At 46.3% G+C, this 25,011-nt stretch overlaps 1 protein-coding gene across 1 annotated transcript in view; it reads left to right on the top strand.

The window, feature by feature from the left end:
- Nucleotides 1-25,011, top strand: part of Dner (delta/notch like EGF repeat containing) — a 301,332-nt gene that overhangs the window by 119,995 nt on the left and 156,326 nt on the right. The window contains exons 3-4 of the mRNA XM_047547772.1: nucleotides 2,053-2,147; nucleotides 4,417-4,583. Coding sequence (XP_047403728.1) covers nucleotides 2,053-2,147; nucleotides 4,417-4,583 — 262 coding nt within the window. The remainder of the gene's footprint in view (nucleotides 1-2,052; nucleotides 2,148-4,416; nucleotides 4,584-25,011) is intronic.

Below are 25,011 nucleotides of genomic sequence, written 5' to 3'. Positions count from 1 at the left end.
TCCCAATACTATCACCCTGGGGAGCAGGGTTTCAAGCTGTGAATTTGGGAGGACACAAACCTTTATATCATAGCATAGCATTATGCTTGATTATTTCTACTATCTTACTACTGTTTAGGTTCTATTTTTGATACCTTGCAGTATTTCCATGGGATTTATTCCTTCAGGTTTTGGCTGTTATATCTTCAATCTCTTCAGAAGTCTCACCCTGTCAGGCATGGTGACGCATACCTGTAGTCCCAGGGACTCCTGAGGCTGAGGCAGGTGGATTGTGAGTTCAAAGCCAGCCTCAGCAACTTAGTGAGGACTTAAGCAACTTTATGAGGCCATAAGCAACTTAGTGAGACTCTGTCTCTAAACAAAAAGTAGAAAAGTTCTGGGGATGTGGCTCAGTGGTTAAGCACCCCTGGGTTCAATCTCAGGTACCAAAATAAGTCCCCTCCTGAGGATTTTTTGACAGACCTCTAAAAGTTGACATGAAGTATAATTTTGCTGGCTAGAAGAGTTGGAAAGCAAATCCACATCGTGAATCTGAGGCAACATGGGTAGTGTAATTCCACTCCACATCTTATACTTTATGTATCTAAGGTTCGAATAAACCTGGTGGCCTATTATTACAAGTTTCGTGGCTTAGGTGAGAAAAGCACATGGTTTGTGAAGCATGTATTAGAGTCGAGGAATGTGTCTGGAAATTTCCCTGCTATTGTAAAGGAGCAGCGAAGTTTCTTCTGCTAGTTTCTTGCATGCTAACCAGTTGACCCACTTCTTTGCAGCGCTACTCAGTCCACGAAGGCCTCATTCAGGCTGTAGGGCAATGTTTCCAGCTACCTAAAGAGCTGTGACTGGTTCTGATTTCAGACTTTTAATAAGTGCTTTGAAGTTAGGATTTTAATACCTCCTTGCGGGATGACGCATTTATTGAATGTGAACTAGATTTGATTCCAAGTTTATCAAGGAAGCATCCTCTAAAGAAAATCTCTCCCCAACCAGCCATTTCAATCTCTTTATTTAAAGTCATGGTATCCTCAGAAGGAAAGTGTGAAAAAGAAACGACCCATCTCGTAGTCATGCCCTGGGTCTTGGGCTGCGGGACTGTCGAAGAAGCAGGTTAGAAGGGTCAGCAGGAAACACAGGGACGTGCTTGGACTTCCCCTTTCCATGAAGTAATGCCGCTTTGAAAATGTGGAGCTACTTGGAGCTTAGAGGACTAAAACTCAGCTACCAGTTGTCTGTTAACACAAATTTAACAAGTTGGATGTCTTTGAGGATCAAAGGTGGGTTTTGGCCATAGTATTTAACTCTAGGGTGTTCTGGCAAATAAATTCTAAGTGTTGGGCCCTGGGTGAAGTAACTGACCGGTTCTGTATGGTTTTCAGTTGATTCTGTGATGGGGACTCATTTTAACACCCGTCTGTTTTCACTGCCCTGGGTGAGGACAGTAATTAGACGTGGGGGGAGATTGGTCAAAGCACTGGACATGGCCTAAGTGGGGTCACTGTCGGTGATGAGCACAGCCTCCCACACCCCACCAACTCCTTCTAACATTAATCAGTTAACTAGTTAATTAAACCTAAAAATGTAGATACAGCCCTCAAGGATAAAGAAGGGCCCCTTCCCTGCATGGGCTGCCTTGCCCCTTGGCACAGGGGACTGTCATTTGGACCAGGTGCTCCTCATGGGTGCAGGTGTGAGGTGTGCTCTCCTGGGCACTACAGCTCGCACCCACGATCCCCCTGTTCTGTAAGCGTTCAGTCCCTTGTCAGTGCCGGGACGCAGGAGGAACAGAGAGGAAAAGAACAGGGAGTGAGACCCTGCCTCTTCTCCTAACATAGCGCATCTATCTGTTTTTAAAGTCCTGGAAACCCGCAGTCCGCGGTTCATGAAGTCGGGTGGCGAAGCTCCCTCTCGTCTCCAGGCCCTAGGGCTGCACACACCCCTTCCAGCCGGGCGGCAGCCTCATCCTGGACAGGCGCAGGGGCGGCTCATGGAGTTGGGCTTGTGACGTCGTCTTGTGCTGCGGTCAGCCCAACAGCGTGTCCTCCTTTTCTCCAGGTGGTCCCAGACATTGCCTGTGGGAACGCCAGCTCTAACAGCTCTGCAGGTGGCCGCTTGGTGTCCTTCGAAGTGCCACAGAACACCTCAGTAAAGTAAGGAGATTCTCAGTTGAAATCTGTTAAGCCTGTAGGGCGCGGTGGCACACACCTGGGCCTCCGGAGGCTGGGCCAGGAGGATTGCGAGTCCCAGGCCAGCCTGGGAGTCTTAGTGAGACTCCGTCTCCACATAAAATAGAAAGGGCTGGGGATATAGCTCAGTGGTAGAGCACCCTGGGCTCAATCCCGGGTCCTGCAGAACAAAACCAATACCCAAACCTGCAACCACAACAGCCCCCAAGCCACCCCACTCCCACAGAACAAAGAGGAACAGCTGCTCAGGTTTGCACGAGCACCTGTGGGCTGGGTAGTGCCCATCCACCCACCTGGCCTGCAGACTCATGAAGAGTAGAAGCTGTCACACGGGAGGACATCAGGTTGGGATCCATGGGCTGGGGATGCCGAATGGGAAGATTGGATTGGCTGAGCCTAATGTGGGGGACAAAGCCCCAAGGCCTCAGATGAGACCTGGAACCAGGTTCCTCATCTGCCACATGACTGTGGCTTCCCAAATTATTGGCCTCTTAAGACATTAATAGACCATTTGTTACATTCATTTGCATAACTTACCTCAAATTTAAAATTCACACATTACAATTTGCTCCTTAAAAGCAAGCAACTCAGGGTTTTGTTTTGTCTTAACTTTAAGCTCTTTCAAATCACAGACTTCCCATGGTATGGGGGTGGACGGGGGAGATGGAGAAGAGGCAGCGGGAAGTCAGCTCTCCTGCTTAGAGAAATCCGTACCTGCCCAGGGACACAGACGGGGGAGTATGGGTGGACTCAGCACCACAGTGTCCAACCTGGCTGACACCCCCTCTGCCTGCCCTCCTTTATACTACCCATGCAATCTCAGGGAGGTTTGCTGTCCAGTCTTTGGGGATTTTACAAGGTTGGGGACACGAGGTCCTGATCAACCATGTCAATGCACTATTGTCCCCTTTCATGAATGTAGGTCCTTTTCACCCATCTTGCTTTCCAATCAGTGGGTGACCTGGTTATAGTGCCCCTGTGCCCTCCTCCCCAAGTCCCAAAGTTAGTCTGGTAGGGGAAGAGCCAGAAAGGGCAGCAGACTTGGACACAGGAGTAATGTCCCCACAGGGGTTTGAGGCCACTCCCAGCTCCACCAGCAGGGGGACCCTGGTCCTCAGGGTTTCTGTGCTCATAACAGCTGAAAGTCTGAGGTCTCGAGCGGCCTTGGGAGTGCAGAGGAGTGCTGGTTACTAACCGGTTTCCTTTAAGAAACCACCTCCCAGGCCTTCCTTGCCCGGATGGTGCTACTGGACTTTCGTAAGCCTGTCGGAATCGTTTTGGTCTTCAAGTCTTTAAACGCTTTTTTTTTTTCTCTCTCTCAACAAACCTGACCTTCTCTGAGACCCTCTTAGGCTGTAGAACTGGACAGAAATGTCGGTTTTTCCCAGGCCGAGCAAGATCGGAATGCCAAATGATCTTTGAGCACTGCAAATCCTCACGTGGGGTTTCCTAGCCCCTTACGATGTTATTTGTTCATGCAACAGTTGTTTTTACCCAACTTTTTTGAGCCCCCTGCTGTGAGCTGGAGCTCTGTTCTTGGGAAACAGTTCTGCAGAGAGCACACTGGAGCCCAGTCCTCCTGGGACACAGGGCGAATGGGCTGCTGCCAGCGTGGAGGGATGGAGGAAATGTATGGGCTGAGGGAGACGCGTGGAAGCTTGGGAGCCAGAGAGAACTGGGTTGGGAGGAGACCCACCTTCTCCCTGCCAGAGTGCTGGGCTGCCAGGATGAGGTGCAGGAGCAGCGGCTGAGAGGGAGCTGGGATGGGGTTGGAGGGCCTCTGATGGCCCCCCATTCTCTGGATTGCATCCTGAAAACCACCAGAAACCAGGGAGGCCTGAAGCAGGGCGAGCGACCCTGTCCGCTCGTTTGGGCAGAGTAACTCAGGGGTGGCGCAGGGCTGAGGGCACACTTGTGGTACAGTTAAGCAGGACCCTATGTCGTGTGGTTATCAAAGGACTTGTCTGCAGAAGAACTCAGTGTACGCGCATCATGTTTTAAAGTTGTTACCTTAGTTATTGGGGGTGGGTTTTAAACGGGAGGAGGTAGTCATTCCTAGTAAATGTGGGAAAACTTGGGGTATGCAAAGTGGACACGCGTCCACACGGTGCTTCTCTCAGCTTCCCGACACCCCCGTGGATGCGCACGTTGCCTTTAGTTTTAACTTGATGAATTGGTTCTGGGATGAATGTTTCGGGAAGGGATTTTCCAATGACATCATTCCTGTTTTCAGAATCCGGCAGGACGCCACCGCTTCGCTGATTTTGCTATGGAAGGTCACCGCCACGGGCTTTCAGCAGTGCTCCCTCATAGACGGACGCAGCGTGACCCCGCTCCAGGCTCCCGGGGGCCTTGTCCTCTTGGAGGAGATGCTTACTCTGGGGCACAATCACTTCATTGGTGAGTCGCAGTGGTCTCCTCCACACGTGTCCGATTCAGCTCAACCTTGGTTGGTGTTGGACATAGACAGGAAATTTTGTCCAGATAATACGAATTCTAGATATCAATATAGTTCCCTCCATTTTAAATATGGCTTTACTCAGAATCAAAATTGGTAATATTTCCAGTGTGGCTCAAAGTGGAGGAAGCAGGGGCTCTGGGTTCCAGAGACTGTATTCTGAGCCACTTGCTCAGTTGTCACCGGAAGGATTACAGCTCCCTCTGGGTCCCCTGGACTCACACCCTCTGCTCTCGAATGAACCACTTATAACTTTCACACTTTCTTGCCTCTGTAATTTAACCTCCTTGAACTTGTCACATATCCAGGTAGATGTCCTCAAATTCCTCTGTGAAGTAGAATGGCCTTCAGAAAGCAAAGCTCCCAGGTTCCCTTCCCCAAGCCCACTCCCAAGGACTGCACTTGGACAGTTGCCTAAGGACGACCTTTTCCCTGACTGTGCGTTCTGACCATATTCTGTCAGTTGTCCTAACCCCTCACCCGGCATAGGGCACTACTCCAGATGGAACTTGTGACTCTAGCCCCTTCACTTTGCTGATATTAGGCACTTTATTAGTGCTTAGTCCATCTTGCAGAATCCATGCAAAGACACCAGTTGAAGTGTAGAATCGACCCATCCCAGTCTCATGCACCCGACCAGTTTCCTGTTCCTGCAGTTCATACCTTCTCCTGTCCGACCAGGTATTCTAGTTGTCCTCTTTTGGGGGATGGGATGGGGTGCACGCCTGTCTCAGGAGGCGATGGGAGGGTTAGATGAGATAATGGTTGCAAAAGCATAAGTTGCAGATGTTAGGGACTATTCCCGGGGGCTTTCTCTATTTTTCTGATCTACATTAAATATTTTGCTAAATAAACGGAAAATATACATTCGGACTAATCCTAGATTTGTGCGTATTATAAACATCGTAATGAAGATAAAGGGAGAAGAGAAATACTCAGCTTCACATAATTTGTTTCATTTTACATGTGGCTGGCACTCCTTTGACGAGATCGTCCTTTTTCAACCTTTGGAAACGCAGCTGGGAAGAGTAGGGGTTTTGTGGAATGGACAGGATGTGAGGAGGAATCAGTTTGGGGGATGGAAAAGAGGGGAGGGTAAGTTCAGACGGGGGCTCGGCCATCAGGTGGGTCAGAGGTCACGTGAAGCGGGGTCAAGACTCAACTTGGAATTCGACTCCCTGGTACATGCAGAGGACTGTCGTTTTCTTCTGCATCTGTTTTAACAATTCAGCATAAAAAAATAGTTTGTGTATTTTGATACTTCTCATTTTATACTGATCTTTTTTTATATTAATATATTTACTGTATTTTTGTACTAAAAATAAAAAGACATTTTAAGCAAAACTTTGAGTCAGATTTTTCTTTTTTTATACCTGTATATGATATTTTAAAAATTATTTATTTTTATTTTTACAGACTGCATTTTGATTCACTGTATAGCTGTTCTCTTTAGTGAATGAGCTGCTCTTCCTTCTTTTGTAACATTGGTGTAAGTGTGGACTGACGGGGGTGCGGGTGGGGGCTAATAGGAATTTACCAGCATCAGTATAGATTTATTCATCTGAGATAGGAGAGACTTTGTGAATTCATGTACAATGTGAACTCATATTGCTAACTGTGGAGGTTTTTTGTTTGTTCGTTTGTATTTTATTTTTTTGTGCTGGGATTTGAACCCAGGACCCCCCCCATGCACTCCAGGTTAGTGCTCTACCACAGAGCCACGTCTCCAGCCCCCCAAATATATTATTCCTTAGGGGAATAATTTTAAAACACTGATTTCATATATTAATAATCGAGGAACTCTTTTTCCCCAGATTAGACTTTAGGTTATTATGAGGAGGCAATGATTTTGAGTAATGTTGTTTCTTTCCACAGACCATTTCTTTCACTTAAAAATGCTGCGACCTGATGTCCTTTAGATTTCCTAGCTAGAGCGTGTAGGACTCGTGTTTGCTGCAGAGCCTGGCTCCAGAGCAACCCTGTTTTCCTGCTCCTCTCCCTGAGGTGGCGGGCAGTCCTGTCCCTGTCGCCAGCTCTGTGGCCAGCTTCCTGACAGTGATAAATTGGCTACACCTACCCCTGCCATCCCCTCTTTTACAAGATCTCTTTGTCTTAAAGAAACAAGATGTATCTTTTGTAATCAGGGAAGAAGCCTTGTACTTACTACATTGACATGTGTTTAATGCTCTTTTTATTTTGTTAACAAAGGGAGCTTAAAAAAATAAAAACTAAAAAATAAAAGGAGCTTAATTCAATAATTCACTTTCATAATCTGGGCTCTCTAGGCGTGAATATGTTTTAGCAAAGACTCAAAAGACCGTTCTGAGGAGCTCAGGGGCATTCATTTCGCAGACAGACAGGTTGGTGCTGTGGCAGGTGGAAGGAAATGTCCATGCGGAGGGGAGGGCAGAGTTCCAGAACCCTGTGGTTGTGCCTCCGACCCTGCTGCTCTTTTCTAGAAAGAAGCTTGAAGAACTTACAGGCGTGGACTGTCTCCTATCTCCCCACTCTCTCTACAGATCCTCTACTTAACCTCTGGCCAGAGGTTTTAGTATTCCCATATGGCAGAGGTACCCCTTCTGAATCTTGGGGAGAGCAGGTTGGTTGCTGTCAGTGGATTTGAATATGTTTTAAAAATTACTTAGTTTATTTTACAGGTTATGATGATATATTATGAATTAAGGAGTATAATATATTTGTTTTTTAAAAATTGATACATAAAAAACAAAAATTGTGTGAATCTGGGTCCTCGGGATGCCTCAGTGGCGAGCCTCGTGTAACATCTCACTCAGACTGAACGTCTCTGGCTCCCCATCCCTTCACGGGGAGACACTCCCCATTCCTTCTCCTCTTGAGGAGCTGTTTGCCGAGCGCTGCTGTCCTGCGCGGGCCAGATGACCCTGGCGTGCTTGGTTCGGCCAGTTTCTGTGAGCCCACAGTTAACCTTCTTTGTTCTCCTTCATTACCATCGACTTATTAATATTTATCCTGTGTCAGAGGAAAAATCAGAGAAGTTTCTGTGACATCCGTGACTCTTGCCACCGGGTCTTTTCTTCTTGTCCCCGTTCCCTCCCAAGTTGCCACCAGACTCTTCTGCCTGTTCCTTAATGTCCCCGTCTGGTTTTCCTCAGTGCATCTCTTCCACACGTTATTTGCCTTATGCAATGTTTGGGGGTAAATAACGGAATAACCTCTGTTTACGTCGCCTGCCCCGTGGGGAGCATCGGAGGTGCTCATTAGCTCCCGAGTGACTCACTCGCCCCTCAGTTTGTGTTACCAAAGAGTCAAGTTCGTCGGTTTTCTTGGAGCACGGTTAGGGCTGGCCTGTCTTTTTTTTTTAAATTTTTTAAATTTTTAAAAATTTTTTTATTTTATTGTAAACAAATGGGATACATGTTGCCTCTCTGTTTGTACATGGCGTAAAGGCATACCATTTGTGTAATCATAAATTTACATAGGGTAAGGCTGTTTGATTCATTTTGCCTGTCTTTAGGAAGTGTAGATCTGTTTTTATCTGCAGTGGCTTGAGCACACTGAGGTGGTGGGTGGTCTTAGGGGCGAGGCCCGGCAGCCCTCTGAGGTGTGGCCTGGGAGAGAGCTGAGCAAGGAATGGTTTCACCATTTGTTGGGGGGGGGGAGGTCCCCCTGGACCCCTCCCTGGATTTCCTCCTCTTCCCCCGACCAGGCACAGATCCTCACTTCTGCATGGTGGACCTTGCTCTGTGCTCCCTCCCCAGCTGTAGTGCAGCCCAGACGCTCCCGACCGCATACCCCAAATCCATTCTTTGAGTCCTCATTTCAACTCTCCTCTTTAGAGTCTTTTATGAGGAAAACGGGCAGCCAAAGATTCTACTCCACGAGGATTCCCCAATCTCCTTTAACTCTTATCCATTCTCTCAAGCACACCGAGGAGCCCGGGAGCCCAGGAGGCCCCTGCAGGCCCCGTCTGTCCCACACTCCTGCCTGCCTGCTTGCTCAGAGAAACCGTGTTCCTTTCCACATTCTTCTCTCTCACGGTCCCTGTTTGTTGTTACCTCGATCAGGTATTTTATTCCTTTGCTTTCTGAGATTATTCTCATTTCCATCCAGATTATTTATCTTCTTATTCTTTCTTTGCAGTGGTCTAGTTCTTTTATTTGCCCCTTTCTGGTCCCTCCTTCTGTTCCCCTGCCCCTAACCCCTGTTTTTCTCTATGGCTTTTATCAGGTACACACTTGTGCCGTAATTTCTTATGGCTTCAGTACATTTTTATGTCTGTGTTATAATAATAAGTATGCTGGAATATTTCATCTGGTCCAGTGGTTCTCATTTACGATCCCCTGAGAGTCTCCTCCTGTAACTTTAGATTCTCTTTAACTCACAAAGGGGTAAATAGTGTGACAAGTGGCCCATAGGAATGTCCTGGGATCATGTTTGCAGAATTTTAGCCACTAAATTAGCCACAGAGTCCTGGAAATCAACAATTTCCAGGCTTTTGATTTCTTAGTTGGGTTAGATGATTTCCTAGTCTGCCCATCACCCTGTAACCTCTCTGTGCGTCCCGGGGGCTATGGAGTCCTCCTTGATCTTACTTTTCAGATTAAGACTTTTTTTTTTTTTTTTTTTGGTTTGGTACCAGGGATTGAACCTAGAGGCTTAACCACTGAGCCATATTCTCAGACCTTTTTATATTTTATTTAGAGATAGGGCCTCACTAAGTTGCTGAGGCTGGCTTTGAACTCATGGTCCTCCTGCCTCAGCCTCCTGAGCCACTGGGATTACAGGCGTGCGCTAATGTGTCCAGCTCAGTTTAAGACTCTTGTTTTGTAAAATGATTCCTACAGCAGGGTCTTCACTTTATTTCCTTCTCTTGAGAAACAAGACAGGAATAGGGAGTTTATAGGAAGGTGAATAATTTTCTCTTACTGAGGTGGTAAGGCTTCCCTGCTGCAATAGTCTTTCATGGGTCCAGGGGTTTAGTTCTTCCTGGACTTACTTGGTGCATTTGTCCTGACTTGCATGATAGTCCTGAGGAGATTATAGTCTTTTGAGTCTAATGGTTTATTCAGTTATGCTTAAAAACAACAGAATTCTCAATATCCAACAAATACCGTTATTCTTAGGCAAAAGTTTCGTACTCCGGGCTCAATTGCCCCTGGTTTTGGGCAGTCATGGGGTACAAAATTCTATTTCATGGATTCTGTGGATCTCCTGAAAATGCACTGTACACTTGTGTGCCTCTCTGCATCTTTCTTAGGAAAGTCAAAACTTCATTGGATTCTTAAGTGCATCTGATTCCCTAGAAATGTCAGAGCCACTGCTTTAAGTTATATGTGTGATTTTGTGAGAAGGCATATACGTTTTAAGATTCTTTGCTTATTCAATGAAGTTTCCTTTGACAGATTTATCTGCTTCCTAAGTCTCTATACTGAAGAATTTAATCTCGTTTTATTTACTTACATTTGTGGGCAGTGGGACTATGGGAAGTATTTAGTCCATTAGTTTAGAAAATAGGAATTGCTTGCCTCTATTTTCCAGGCACTTACCTAGTTCACAGATGCAAAGATGATTTAGGTGTTATCTCAGTGCACGGGGCAGCAGGGAGAAGGCAGGGACAAGGACCGTGACAAGAGATGTGCAAAAACGGCCAGAGGACTCAGAGAAGGAGCAGCAAACTCTACCAGGGAAAGGAGGGCAGGCAGTGTTCTCCAGGGAGATGCACAGGATGGGGTGTGGCATTTTGATGGCCCAGGACTCTGTGCAATTAATTTAATAATAGCGCTCCACACTAATGGCCGTCACAGCTGGGAATAAAGTTTAATTTCAACAAGCATGTAACAGAACTTGGAAAACCTCATCCACTCTCTGTTGCCTCTCCTCTTGGATATGAGCAAATTTATATCAAGCTGGGTGCTCAAGGTATGAATTGTATTTCTTGGATTCTCCACTCATCCTCCAAAGGAAAAGGAGGGATCTTCTGGTCTTTGATATGAATTTTTAGGTAGTCCTTTGGAGTCTTTAATGAAGCTCTGTTTTCTCACTTTGGAATGTTATCTTTTCCCACCCTTCTGTTCCTATCAGCCATGTCCTTCAGAACACAAGTCCTAAAAACAACTTAGCTCGGGTTGGGGTGCCTCATCCTGCACATCTGGTGGAGAGAGGGATTTGGGGAGAAGTGTTCCTGAAAGCCTGTAACATTTCCAGGACACTCTAGTTGGGGTGAGAGTGGGCAGAGTTTAAAGGAGAGCAAGTTCCAGTGGAACAGTAAGGCTAGGAGGTTTTGCTGACTCTCAGTTAGGCTGGAGAGCCCCTGGAAGCCATGCACGGCAGTCAGTGCTCATTTTTGGGGGTGTATATTTAGGTTAGCAATTTGGGCCTTGGGATTCTAGGTGGATATTTCTTGATCTCATCCATTTCTTGAAAAAGTATTTGGTTTCTTGGTCAGGACTTCAACTCAGTAATAGTCCGCCTTTCCCTTCCCTATCTGCTCACTTTCCCCTCTCATTCCTGTCTGGCTTCCAGTCCTGTGACTGCTTCCTGGCCATGGGTACCATACAGAGCAGCCATCATATGGCTCCTTGTGAGACACTCACTGTGGCAGGGAAGGTGTCAAGAGGGAGAGACTAGGGACAGACCAGGGCATGTCAGGAGGAAGGATGCCATGGGACTGAGGTGCACAGCCTCCGTCCTCCGTTGGAAAGGGCTGTGCAGAGATGCAGGATCAAAGTGGAGTTCACCTCTCGCAGCTGCAGGGACCTCAGGGCCCACTTATCTCTTTTCTACACACTCTAACCTCAGGTTATGTTTCTCCTTCCTCTGATGTTCATTTAAATTTGCATTTTGCCATTTAGTGGTATGCATTTTCTATAAGCCTCTTGGATCATAAAAAAAATGAGTTAGGATATAAAGAAATAAGGTAGTGGGAGGGACAGTTGATTTTCAGACTATCCTTTACTATATCTACAGAACGTGTTCATTGATCATGACTTTTTTCAGGTCCATTAGCATAGGGATCGATATTCACATCCCAGCTCTGACCCAGCAAAGCTGGGCTGATTTTCTGAAATCTTCCTGAACCCATCTTGCCCGCATGCAGCCTGCTGCCAGACCACTTTCTAAAGGTGCCCGAGTTCTCCTGGTACCGGGCTCTGTTGTCACCTGCACCCCCGGTGTCCAGGCCGTTCACTGGTGGGGATGTGCCCCTGTGTATCTTACTATCCAAACCTGGGTTTTGGGGGGTCCCTGGACCCTGGGTGGAGTGTTAAACTGGGTTCTTCCCTGCTAAGACAGTGCTCCCGAGCTTCCATCAGCTTCCTTGGAGTGAGGTCTCCTTCCTTCCTGTGTGAGGTCCCCATGCTCCTCTTGCCCTGTCCTGCTGCTGCACGTGGCAGGCCCCTCCTCTCCGTGGTCTGGCCCCTGTCCCAGTAGTTCTGCCTTGGACCATGCCCCACTCTCAGATGCCGATGCCAGGCCAGATTGGGCTGCTGCTTTCCATCCCGGGTCTTGGGGTGGGATTGCTATTTCTGGAGGTGGCCTAGCCCCACCATGCTTGTCCCCTGTGTGCTTCTCTCTGCACACGAAAGGCATCATCTTCTCCCTCTCTTCTCCCTCTCCTGCTTCCAACAATGACTGCCTGTTGTTGGTCTCTCTCTTTCCTCTAATAGCTGCATTCACAGCCAGCATCACACAGCTCAGCATCTGAATATTCTCCATCCTTCACCAGCTTTTGTTTTTTGTATGTTGGTTTTATGTCTTTCACTGGACGGTAGACCTCTGGAAAGAAGAGCTGGCATTCTAGCTCCTTGGGACCAGGGTGACCATATGGCATTCACCTGGCTGATCACATTTGGCTTAGACGTGTCACTCTGCTCTGTAAATGCCATGTGAAGAAAATCTCCAGCTGCAAAATGTCGGTCTCAAGAATCCTTTGTAGATTTTCATAACCCACCTCTGTGACATTTAAATGCCCCCTTTTTATTACATTAAATGTATTTTAGAGGATCAAATGCAAAAAAAAAAAAAGCGAAGAAAAAGAAAGAAAGTAGAAACTTCTCATCATTCCTTTGGGAGTGCTACTGTCTGTCCTTTATCTTTCTCTGGGAGCTAAAATAGTCAAAGTCTGGAAAGGTTACCACCTATAGAATCATTAGCATCTTCTTTTGATGAAAGCTTAAGATTTAAAAATGAAAATGCAGATATTTCACCTTTTCACGGTCATCTTAAAACCAGAGTTGAACAAGGTCTATTGAGCTCATTATAATAGAGAAAAAAAAAAAATCCAAAACTTGGTTGTGTTCAAACAAAAAGTAAAAAGTTAGAGAAAAAGACCCGAGCAGAGGGGGCATGAGCTTCCCTGAAGAGCACAACTTACATCAGTTCCTACAGTTCTCCTTTGCTAGGAGGAGGCTCCTCTGACATTGAAGTTGCACTTAAACCGAAACCACATTTCAGTGTTATTAGCAATCAGGATTATTGTTCATTTTCTTTTTGTCATTGAGTATTAAGATCAATGAGCATCAGGGTTATTGAATATTAGGAGTTTTTAAAAAATCAGTTATCATTAATCTTCATGTCTTGCCCTTATTATCTTCCTAAATATTGTCACAGTCAGCATCATTTATTTATTGTGTGGATTGATTATGATGATAAACTGAGCATTATTGAAAGCACCCCACCGTGGACATGCATGGTGGCTATAGGTGGCCCCCCTGCGGAGGCATGGGGTGTTTCTCCTCCCCTCCAAGCCAGACCCGTTAGCTAGGCAGATTCCTGGTCTTCCCACAGGCCTGATTGCTCTGCAGAGGAATCTTCTGCAAGCTCCTCCGGGGATTCTTTTGCACACTAAAATTGGTGCAGATTCTCAGAACCAGCTAAGAAGCGGAAGATGACCCTGTGATGGAGTGAGAGCAGCCCCAGCCCAGGCAGAGGGTGATGGAGAAGCCACAGAGGCACTTCTGTGGGTTTTGAGCTTTGGTTTCAGAACTTAAGACAACAAGCTGGCTGCAGATGATTCTCCTGAGGTTTGGATCCAGCACACTAGGCTTCATCTTTATGCCGTGAAGTCTCCTTTTCTCCTCACTCCATTCTGTCTTCCTCTCCTACAGCCCTTCACTTAAAAACAGTGCATTTTACTTACAAACTCATTTGGAAAAATCAGATGATAAAGAATGATTTTTATGTTTTAAAGGATTTCTTATTAACTCTGGAAAGAAATACCTTATTTTGTAACCAGTGTTCGTGAATTTTGGTCCAAATCAAATTTGGTCAAATTTTGGTCCCAGAATTTGATGAAAATATTTTTTGAAAAACCTTCCTCACTTCCTCTAACTTGGCGACAGCCCTCCTCAGGGTCTTTCCCAGCTTTCCTTAGCTTTTGCAGGGCAGATTTCAACTAAGAAAGCAATTTATTAAATTGCCTCTGTTAAGGCCACACACAAGCCCTCCCCACTCTTTCTTCTTCCTAAGGGGGTTGGATGGAAGAGAGCGAGGGACAGAGAGGAGCAGAGGAAGAAAGAGTGAAGAGGTAAGGCTGACAGAGAGGCAGAAGGAGAGAGCTCTCGGTGCTAAATATATAAACCCTCCAGGGACAACGGGTTTCTCTCAGAGAAAGAAGGTAATTTTCCAATTTACTCTCTTTTGAAAATTTTGAAAAAAAAAAAAACAAAAAACCAGTTCTATTGTTTATTTCTTATTATGAAAGTGATATGTGGAAGGAAGATAAGGAAAGCTGAAATTTACTCTTATCCTCCTCCATTGATGGAGTACCTATGTCTTGTGGCTTTTCTTGTAGACGCCTTTCCTCATGTGACAGACCACGCCTGTGCACGCACACTTCATGTACTGTCTCGTTATTTGGTTTTTACACTATCCCACTGACTTTCCTTTATGATAATAAATGTAAGTCTATAGTGTTCTTCTAACGACCAGGTGGTGTTCAGTTGAATCAATGTATCATAATTTAGTTACTCAATATGCTATGGACGAATAATTAGCCCCTCCCTCCCTCCCTTCACCTTTTTAGACAGAATTTCAGACATCGCTATAAATACATCTTTGTGCCTCTTCTGATGACTTATTTGGGTTAGATTTCCAGATATGGAATTTGCTGGGCCACAGCGTTTACACATTTCAATGGCAAATTGTGATTCACGCTATGAAACTGTCCTCGACTTTCTTCCAGTTTCCACTCGCAACAGCCAGTTGATGGGGGGATTTTGTACTGTTCTCCCTCCCTCAGCTGTTGGCTAGACTGTTAGCCAGATCAGCTTGACTTTCACATGCACCCCTCAGCAACTCCTCACCGTCTCGAGGAGGGAGTGGTCACAGCATGTGCGATCGAACCGCAGGTTGTCTTTCAGAAGAAGCTGTCACAGAGGCCCCGCCCCCACGTGGCCCCTGCACATCACGGTGCCCGCAGTGCGGTGGCGCCACGGTCTCGCTGCATTTGTGTATCAGAAAGGCCGCAGGTGGGGGCGGCACTGTGGCTGCTGTCCTCGGGTCTCTGTTGCACCGTCCCGTTCTGGGGGTGTGCCTTCCACCTGCTGCTGTGCACACCTCGTGTTTCAGGATCTGCGATATGGATGCCATCTCCTCCTCTGTGCTTCCTTTGCTTTCCCAGTGCAATATCCCGAAGGCAGGTGTTTAAGTAAGTTCCTTTTATCAGGGACTTTCTGCGAGGCTGGAATGATTCCATGAGAAAGGGCAAAAGGATGGTCCAGAAAAGACTGAAATTTGGAAAACCTATCGTGGAGGCTTTAGCGAGGACCATTTGATTTTTTTGCTCACAAAACTGTGGGAGCTGTAATTGTTTTTCTGCAAAGGTCTTGGGTGTGATACTCAGAGGAGCAAATAAAGGAACCAAAGTCGGGGTGTCAGCAGGGGAGGGGGGCCTAGTTTCCAGTGAAGAATATAAATAATTAGGATTGAATCTCCAAAAGCCTGCTTGCTTTGCCGTGCACAGTGCTCTCCCTGACATTTGGAGTTTGAATGCCACGGTATTTTTGGTTCCCACGCGTCCTCAGCAAGCCCTGCTCTCCGGGCTGGCCTGTTTTAAAGTGTAATTGTGAATCTGACCTACAAAAGTTATATTTGCTCGGTAGACAAATGAAAATCTCCTTAAAGGAATGCATGCATTGACGAATGCGGCTTGGCTACCTGACTAGTAATGAGTGGCAGTCTCTGGAACATTCCCCTGATTAAGCACAGAGTCCACATCATCTACTCGTCCCTCGACAACCCTGCTTATCATCATCAACCAGTGACAAATTTCTCTGCTTAGGACACTGTGCTCCGCATCTGGGATATAAAGAAATACCAGAGGCTGGTCTCTGACTTTGAGAGGTGTGGGCCTCCGGCACACAGAATGTCCTCATCTTGTAACCCAGATAAACCTGTGGCCGTGCGGCCCAGTCTTGTTCATCAAGTCGCATTCAGATAGACATAGTCGTTGCCAGAACGTGAATGAAAGCACTTTGAGTCTTGACTCATCTCTTCGGGGAAATGTGAGTAGGAGTGAGATCCTGCTCCCCTCCACTCCCTCCATGCGATTGGCACCTGCTGTTTAAAATCCTCTCTCCTACTCTCCATGTCTGCTCCCCAAAGTACCAGCCCAACAGCCAGCCTCGGAGGCTTCTCCTCCTCTCTCCTCTTTTCCTACCCTTTCAGTCGGCAGAGCTTCTTGGTCGTTCCTCTTAGTTCTTCTCTCTGTTGTACCATTACCTGGATTTGCCAGTGCACAGACCTTGACTGGGAACTGACCCTACAAACAAGAGTCCTTTCCCCTCGTAACTGAAGGGGATGATTTTAAATGTCCACATAACAAGTAATATTGTCAGTGATTTTGAGTGACGTTGCACATAAAGAGGTAAAAGAGAAGATGAGGGAACGCCTGTTAAATATTGCAAGAGTTATACAGTCGATTCAAGAGCTACATGAATTGTGCAGGGAAGACCGATCAGTTCCAAGGGTCAGATTGAGGAATGTCGTGAACTTGGCCTCAGACCACCAAGTGGGATGGCCGTGAAGGCATTTGTGAGGGGCAAGCAACACAGTGGGAAGCAGAAGTCGGGAGGTCTGCAGATGATAGCACTATGTGGCTGGGCGCGGCGAGGTGAGGGGTTTGTGTGGGTGTGTGGGCAGCGGAGATCCAGGGGTGGAGGAGCAGGCGGTGACCGAGGTAGAGCACGTGAGGGTCGCAGAATAGCTTTCAGTGTTGAAAAAAGGGTCAGATCAGGTGGAGGGCAGCAGAGATGAGGGCAGTGGGTGCCAGGCACACAGCGAAGGCAGACTCTAGACATGCTGTGCCGGGGGAGCGAGAAGGGGGAGGGGAGGGAGAAGGAGAGTCCAAGTGCGCGGGGGTCTCATCAGTGGGAGCCTACTGAGTTAGGAAGGGTCTTCTGGTCAGGTTCAGGCGAGGTGTGCCTTCCACACTCAGCAGGCAGCTGGAACTGCTGAGCCCCAATTCAAGGAGGGAGGCCAGGGTTGGAAATGGAGCCTGGGGAGTCTTCTGCCTGGAGGCAGGAGGGACGGGAGGGGCAGAAGAGAAGGGAATCCTGCAGGGCTGTTGGGTGGCGTGTGGGAGGAGGGAGCCAGCCCAGGAGGCCTGAGAGGAGGGAGGTGCGAGGGCTGGGCGGGGAAGGGAGTCCGAGAGGGACTTCCAGGGTAGGAGGCCTCAGCTTAGGACTCACCTGGGGCGGCCATAACCCTGAGCGTGGCTTCCCCTCTCTGAGGAGGCAGTTTCATCTTCGGGTTGGCTGGTGGGCCTTGGCATCCTCCTTGACTTTCCTTTCACTTCCTTTGTCCATTTATGAGGAAATCGTTTGAGCTCAAACTTCAGCGTATCCCAAATCCGACCTCCCTTTACCTCCTGCTCTGCTACCTCCTGGCCCCCGGCCCTCTCTCATGGGGCTACTTCAGCTCCTCCCGCCTGGCCTCCCTACTCCTATGCCTGCCTGCAGCTGGGCCCCTTTTGGGGAGGGCTGTAGTGTCCTGCCTCTGGTCACAGGTCCTGCAGTGACTCCCATCTCCCTCAGACTGGAAGCCAAGACAGAGGCCAACAAACCTGGCACGTCTGCCCCTTAATTCTCTGACCTCTTCTCCTACTCTGCCTCTTACTCCCTCCACTTCCAGAACTGTCCAGGCATCCTCCCCCTTATCTGCTTCCTAACCTTGAGTACTTGTCTCTGGGTCAGTCTGAGCACCCTCTTGTCCAGTCATAACCTTCCTTTCCTCATTGATGCTCCCAGCACACCTTGGCCCAGAGGCAGCTATCTCCCCACCCGTAGAATTCGCCACTTCCTAATAAAGAACATAATTTATCTCTCTATTACCTGCCTCTCCTGCTAGCAGGTAAGCAGGGAATTTGTGTTTTTTTTTTACTATTGCTGCACAAACATTTAATGCAATGCCTGGTTCATAGTAGAACCTCAGCAAATGTTGATCGAATGAAGAAATCTCTTGGATTATGGGTAGGTAACCAGGATTGTTTTCTGAATGTGGAAACCCAATTCAGAGTCACCTCGTGGAAACCACCCAGAAGCTGCAAGAAGAGGTGGTGGGTGAAAGTTGTATGCAGTTGACTGATTTGGTTTCAGTCCCGACTTTAATGGATGGGTCTTCTGCGAGAAAATGACAGTGCTCAGAAACACCTGGCTTTGTGTCTCTGACCTTATTTTACTAAGATGCATTGCTGAGATGCATAGATGCACATGCTTATGTCCATCCATCCACCTATAGAGGCCCATGTGTGCAGGTGCATGTATGTGTGTATACTCAAGCACCGATGCATGTTCCTGCATACATGTGGAGTTGTATGGATGCACTTCCATGTATAGACCCATGCATACCTAGGGGCATGGGCATGTATACACACACACAATGTAGAAGATTTTATAAGTAGATAAGCATAAAAGTATATCCTAGCTCGTGTGACTGTCTAAGTCAGAGGGGCTGTGTAAGAGAGGGCAATAGGTTTGCAAAAAAAGTTTTTAGAATTGGAAATAATGCTAGTGTTTTTGTGGTGGATATGGTATAAATAGCTAATGTTCATGAATACAAAACAATCAGCTAGTTAGCAAATTAATTTTCTATTAATGAGATAGTTGTATTTTTAAAGTCTTTCCTTTAGAATATTAATGTGTGATTGACTGTTACAAATAACCCTGATTCTAAAGCCTTTTTTCTCATCCCAGGAGCCTGGTCTTGCTTCCTCTTGTAGCAGCAGCCTTTACCAAACATTAGAATTGGAATTAGCCTTGGAAATAGAACCCAGAAAAGAATGAGATCCACTTGGTATATTTGATCATTTTTTCTTCGTTTGTATTTCATTTTATTTGGGGCCCCCACCTAACCTTCCGCGAGTTCTGTTAGGTATTCCAGCAGTGAACGCAGCCTGATCAAAGTCAGCGGGGAGAATTTGGACTGTAAATGTCGTAAGGAGAGGCCTAGAATTTTTAATTTGCCGCATTGACCGTTACAGAAAGACTCGATGATCAGACAGAGGTCCCCGAGACGTTTGTAAAGACTGAAACGTAAATAAAATCTGTTCTGGACAGATAAGGGAAACGCTTTTCAGCGCACCGAGCTGATGGTCACGTTAAATTAAAGAATTTAATTTCCAGAGAGCCGACTGGGAGCAGGGGCAATTGGTGACGCGCCCCTTCTTGGTCAGCCGTCCATGCAGGGTTGGTGCTGTCCGTGGTGGTCTGCAGCAGTGCATAGTCTGCAGTGACACTTTCTGCCTAAATTGGTCTGGGGCTCTGTGTCCAGGTGTCCTGGCTGGGGCTGCACTGCCCTGTGGCGGGAGCTGCTCTTGATTTCCGCCTCCACTGAAGCTCTTCGCTGCTTTCTTATCGCCACCAGATTTCCCTCTGTGCTTCTCTCTGCGCGTTGGTCCTCCCCTCCTCACGATTGTGGGCGACGCCTTACGTGTACTCCTGTGTGTATGTCCTCACGTCTTCCTCCCTCCTTCCCCAAGATACTTTTGGAACCTGGACTGCGGGCCAGGCTCCAGCTTGGCACTAGGGCAGAGAACAAGCCAAAGGCCTTCATCTTGGGGCATCTTATGTGTCAGCGGGGCAAGAGGAAGTAAGACAATAATTAATTACACAAGCAAATAGAAAATCATAACTGTGATCAGCAGACTGCCGGAGTTGACGACAAAAATCCGATGTGACCTTGGGGGATGTGCGGGGGTCATACCTTGAAGAAAGAGGAGCAGGCTGAGGTATCAACTAGGCAATGGGAAACGCTTTCGGGAAAAAAGTTGAAACTGTGTGTGCAAAGGCCCTGTGTCTGGAGAGAGCACCTACCATCAGAGGAGGTGCAACGAGACCATGAGGGTGCAGTTCAGAGGGATAGCCGGAAAACTGAGGAGACACGCTAAGAAGTAGGCGAGATGCCAGGCATGGTTGGCTGCAGAGGCCCTGTTGGGATCCTGGTGGCAATGGGGAGTCACTGCAGGGAGGAGATGAAAAACCCATGCATTCATCCTGGTCTAGGGTTCTCCCTGAAATATATGCATTTTAGCTGTGCAGGAAGGAAGTAAGTCATCCCCACATCAAGAGCTTCTGGACATGGCCCTCAGGCACACGGGGAATTGGCACAGCTCTGTGTCTTGGTGCCTAAGGAACAGTTTATTCAATGAACTCTGTAGGCAATTCTAGCATTTGTGAGCCAGATGGGAGGGGGATTGAGTGGCGGGGATCTTTCTGGGACCCCAGCAAGTGCAGCAGATAGGGGAGGCTGCCTGGGAGGCTCTTCAGGCCTAAGGTGGAGGGTGAGAATACTGATGTGAACGAGAAGTAACCCAGGCTGAATCAGACTCCGCCTACCAGACCTGCACACGGCTTTCCCCCGAAACCAGGGCACCCCTCCTGCTTTGTCCCCACTCCTGCTTTGTCCTGGCACACTGGTTAGTTCTATTTTTAGTGCAGTAAATTCATACCCTGAAAAATAAAGTTGCGATGCATAATTCAAGAAGCTAATGCATCTTAAATTAGAAACCTTACCAAACACTTGTACATTTAGGTAATTTCTTTCTGATGACCTTGAAGTTCCCGGATAGCTGTGTGGATGACCATTTAAACTTGGATTTTTGCATCAAAGCATGGCAAAGAGCTTCTAATGGAACAAAGGCAAATGAAAGATCATGTTCCCAGTGCTGGCAAGAGCTAGGAAGGTAAACATGTCAATCAGCACCTTTTCATGTTCGCTCATTTGAAAGCCTGGTGCCCTGGCTCCCTTAGGTGTATGGGACTGTCTCCAGCCCCATTGGATGTGCACATTTAATCTCCCGTTCCCCTGACATCAACACAGCGAAGTGATGAATTATTTTGGCATTCATAGTGATGCCATTAATCAGGAGGCATTCATTGGATATTAATGACTGGACATGGTGGGCAATTATATATGAGCACTACAGTAATTTAGCAATTGATTTGCTAGTGTTTGATGAGTTGAAACTACACTAATGGAAGATTAAGTGATATAATTCTGATTGTGAAAGGGCGATCAAGTATACACTGAAAACGATTAAATAAATGAAGAATTTTAATTGTACATTCTGTGTGAACCAACAAAATTACAATGGAAAATGCAAATTAATTTTCATGTTCTACCGATGGGCTTTCAGGAAATAGCATTAAAAAAGTGTACAATTATGATGCAGTTTTCACATGTAATGAGGAAATATTTTTCTAAGTGGAGATTATCCTTCAAGAAAGGATTTTATAATTAAAATATTTTATACCATTATGCTCGTCAATCTTTCTTGTATTAGTTGCTTGTTATTCTTTAAAAAAGTCTTAAGTCTGATGAATGTTTATTCACATTTTTTTTTTACATAATTTAAGTAAGGCTTAGGGTAGGCTTTTAAAAATTTTTAAATTTTATTTGTTCTAATTAGTTGTACATGACAGAATGCATTTATACATTTTGATAGATCACACATAGAGTATAACCTCTCATTTTTCTTTTTTTAATTACTTAATTATTTATTTTTTTACAGACTGCATTTTGATTCATTATATACAAATGGGGTATATCATTTTGTTTCTATGGTTGTGCACGATGTAGATTCATACTCTTCGTGTAATCATATATAATCTCTCATTTTTCTGATTATACACATTGCAGGATCATATCGGTCATGCAGGCTTTTTAAAGTAGGGCCTAGATATGAATTATTCAATGTGGCAGAGAGTAAAAGCCATTTCTTCCCATTATGAATGTAAGATATACTTCAATTTGGATATTATTTTTAAATTCTAGCAATAATTTTAAAAAGTAGCAGTCATTTAAAATAATTCCATTTCCAAGGTTCAGCTTGAGAGGGCTCATTAGTGGACCCTTGAGTGACTTCTTGCTAGCATGCTGGCACTGTTGTTTCCTTGGGGAAACACACTTCCAGAACCTTTTCCTTAGACTTACACATCTAAGTTTCATTTAGGATCTGCAATAGACTGAATGTTTATGTCCACCTAAGATCACGTGCTGAAACCTAACTCCCAATCGTGGTTAATTAGGAGGGCCTTTTGGGGTGGTAAGTTCACGAGGGTGGATGCCTCATAAATGGGATTAGCACTCTTATAATGAGGCCTCAGAAGGCTCCCTCACCCCTCTGCCCCTCAGCAAGGAGGTGGCCATTTGTGAACCCAGTGGCATGGGCCCTCACCAGACACCAACTTTGCTGTGCCTTGCACTTTGTAGAGCAATGAACTTCTGTTGCTTAGAGGCTAACAGCTGGTGGTAGTCTGTTCAGCAGAGCACAGGACTCATTTATAAATACATACACATACTTATGAATTTATTGAATTTATATATTTCAATATGTGTCAAAATACTTATGTATTTATTTTAACATGTGTTTGAGTACCAAGATTCCTATAATTATAGTCACACGTCACATCATGATGTTTTGGGCAGCAAATACAATGGTGGTCCATGAGATGATAATGGACTGGAAACTTCCCCTTGCCTGATGTTTGGGTGATGCTGAGTAAACAGACATACTACCCTGCCAGTCTTTTAAAGGTGTGGCACTTACTCTTGCATACGGCACACCACACTAGGTAAGGGCAGCAAGCGGCTGTGGGACTGGTTCGTGCCTTCACTGCTATATACTTTCTATTATTATTTTAGAGGGAACTCCTGCTGCTGTGGGAGGTTCTGCCATGCTGTGCCGGTGGCAGCCTCTCCCATGTGTGTGCCAATCTCTGGGTTGTGTGGTTTTCTCTTGTGTTGCTCTCACCTTGTGCTGTTCCAGGACTCATCTTAAATGGATGCTGTTTGTTGCTGCTGCTACTGCTGCTGGGGTGGCGGTGAAGGTGCTCGTACGGTGGCGGTGGTGGTGGGATGGTTTATAGAGTCCTCATCCTGTGCCTGCACTGTATTACAAGCTTGGCCAAGAAGACCTTTCATCAAAACCACCACCCTGGGAAATAGGTGTTATTATCTCTATTTCAAAAAGAAGGATTCCAGGGCTCCAAGTGTGTTCCATACCCTGACCAACAGGAGGTGAGCCACCTAGGTGGTCAGCCCTGCTTTGTAAATGCTAAGGAAGAGCAAGCAGCAGGTGTAATGGAGTGAGCATCTCGTGACTCTGACACGAGGTCATGGCTGAAAGCTGATTCCTTGTGCATCAGGTGGCCAAGGAGATGGGATGGCCCAGGAGGCAGGGTTTGCTATGATGCCTTTGCTGTCTCATATTGGTTCTGGCGCAGGCTAAGCCATTGCAATGAAGATAGCTTGAGTTAAACAAGTTACAGATTCATTTTTTCCTCATGGAACAGTCTATAAGTGGTGGGTCTAGGATGAACAGGACACTTACGCACCCTCAACACATAGGTTCCATCTCTGCAGTCAAACTGGCTATCCCAGTGGCCGCTGTCACTTTCTTTGTACATCAGACGGTAGGAAAGGGGAACGGGCAGAGGGACCTCAGTCCTCCTTAGTGTGCAGCACAAAAGTGCCACCATCGTTGCACTGAGTCCCTGAGGAGAAACTTAATCTTTGGTTCCCTGGCTCATTTCCCAGAGGAAACTCTAATCCTGTGATTAAAGGAATGTGGGTGGGAGGAGGAGGCCATCAGCCTAGTGGGCAGCTGCTCACTCCCACAGTTCAGGTTCTGGGGTCTGACTCAGGACAAGCAATCCAGATTTGTATAAATAGCAAAAGAAGTGTGGTGGGGTGAAGACTTTCCTGAAAAGAAACTGAGCTCAAGTAACTCTCTGCTGCGGGAGCAGATCTTTCCTTGGGAGATGTGTAGAACACCAGACTCAGAATCTCCATCTACATTTTTCATCAATTTTTAAGCCTATATTTTTGATATTGAATCTTCAGAGTTTTCTCTGCAGTATGATCAGACAGAAGATGCTGCAGAGGACACTGACAAAGTGCTACCTAGGAAGGTAGTTGTTAAGATCACTGTATTTGACAGCAACATTTGTTGAGAATAACTCAATCTATCTTTAAGTCAATTGTATTTTTTTCTAGAATTTCTTTACATTGTCCTTGAAATCTTATTCTTGAAAGCAAATAATATTACTTAATATGTGATTTCCCCGGTCATTGGCTAGGTGTAATCTACCTGATGATTTTGATGAGTGAAAAGGTAAAAAAAACGTTTGCTGTTATGTGCCAGTGTGTCTCCTAACTCAGAAAGCATTTTGGGCTGCACGTTATTCAAGAACCCACAGAAAATGAGATATCCTATATGGGGAAAATTGCCAAAAAAGCAATTTACTCCTTTAAGCATCAAAGCTTGCAAGTCAGCAAGCAGCCACTACCATCATCCCCATATTTTAGAGGAAAAAAAAAGAGCTTTGTTTCTTAAAGGCCCAAAGATCCCCACGAGGTCATGGGTGGTGGAGGGGCCGAGCTGGTTCCCCAGGACTGAGGCTCACTTTAGTCAGCGTACAGTGTCTCAGCATCCTCACCTCCTGTGTGGTGGGAGGGCAGCTGAGTTCCTGTGGCCGAGGGGAGTCAGTAAGCCTTGTTTTATTAGTGTGCTGCCCTATACTTGGTCTTGGCTCAAATTTGCTCCTGCATCAGAGACTCTTTTGCCTCTGAAGTGACTTTGTCAAAAAAAATTTATTTCTCAGGTTTTGCTGCCCAGCCCATGACTACTGGGTCACGAATCCAGGGGAATTCTGCCTGGCTTTACACGACCCCGACCCTATCTTCTTGAGGAACTGGCTCAGGTACACTGGTTCACCCTGCTTCTGCAGAACAAGACATGGGGATCACCGTGTTTGCCTTCCTGAAGCCCAAGATAAAGAAAAAGCCCTGGCTTCATGGTGTTTGAAATCTTTCTGACCTGTCTGGTGCCAGTCATGGGACTTCCCTGGACTGGGAACCATTTTTATAGGTTATAAGTCTGTGCCAAACGAGTTT

Source organism: Sciurus carolinensis, chromosome 3 (assembly GCF_902686445.1).
Source record: "Sciurus carolinensis chromosome 3, mSciCar1.2, whole genome shotgun sequence".
NCBI lineage: Eukaryota > Metazoa > Chordata > Mammalia > Rodentia > Sciuridae > Sciurus > Sciurus carolinensis.
Note: the sequence above shows the minus strand (reverse complement) of the source record. Positions and strands in the feature narration are given on the sequence as shown.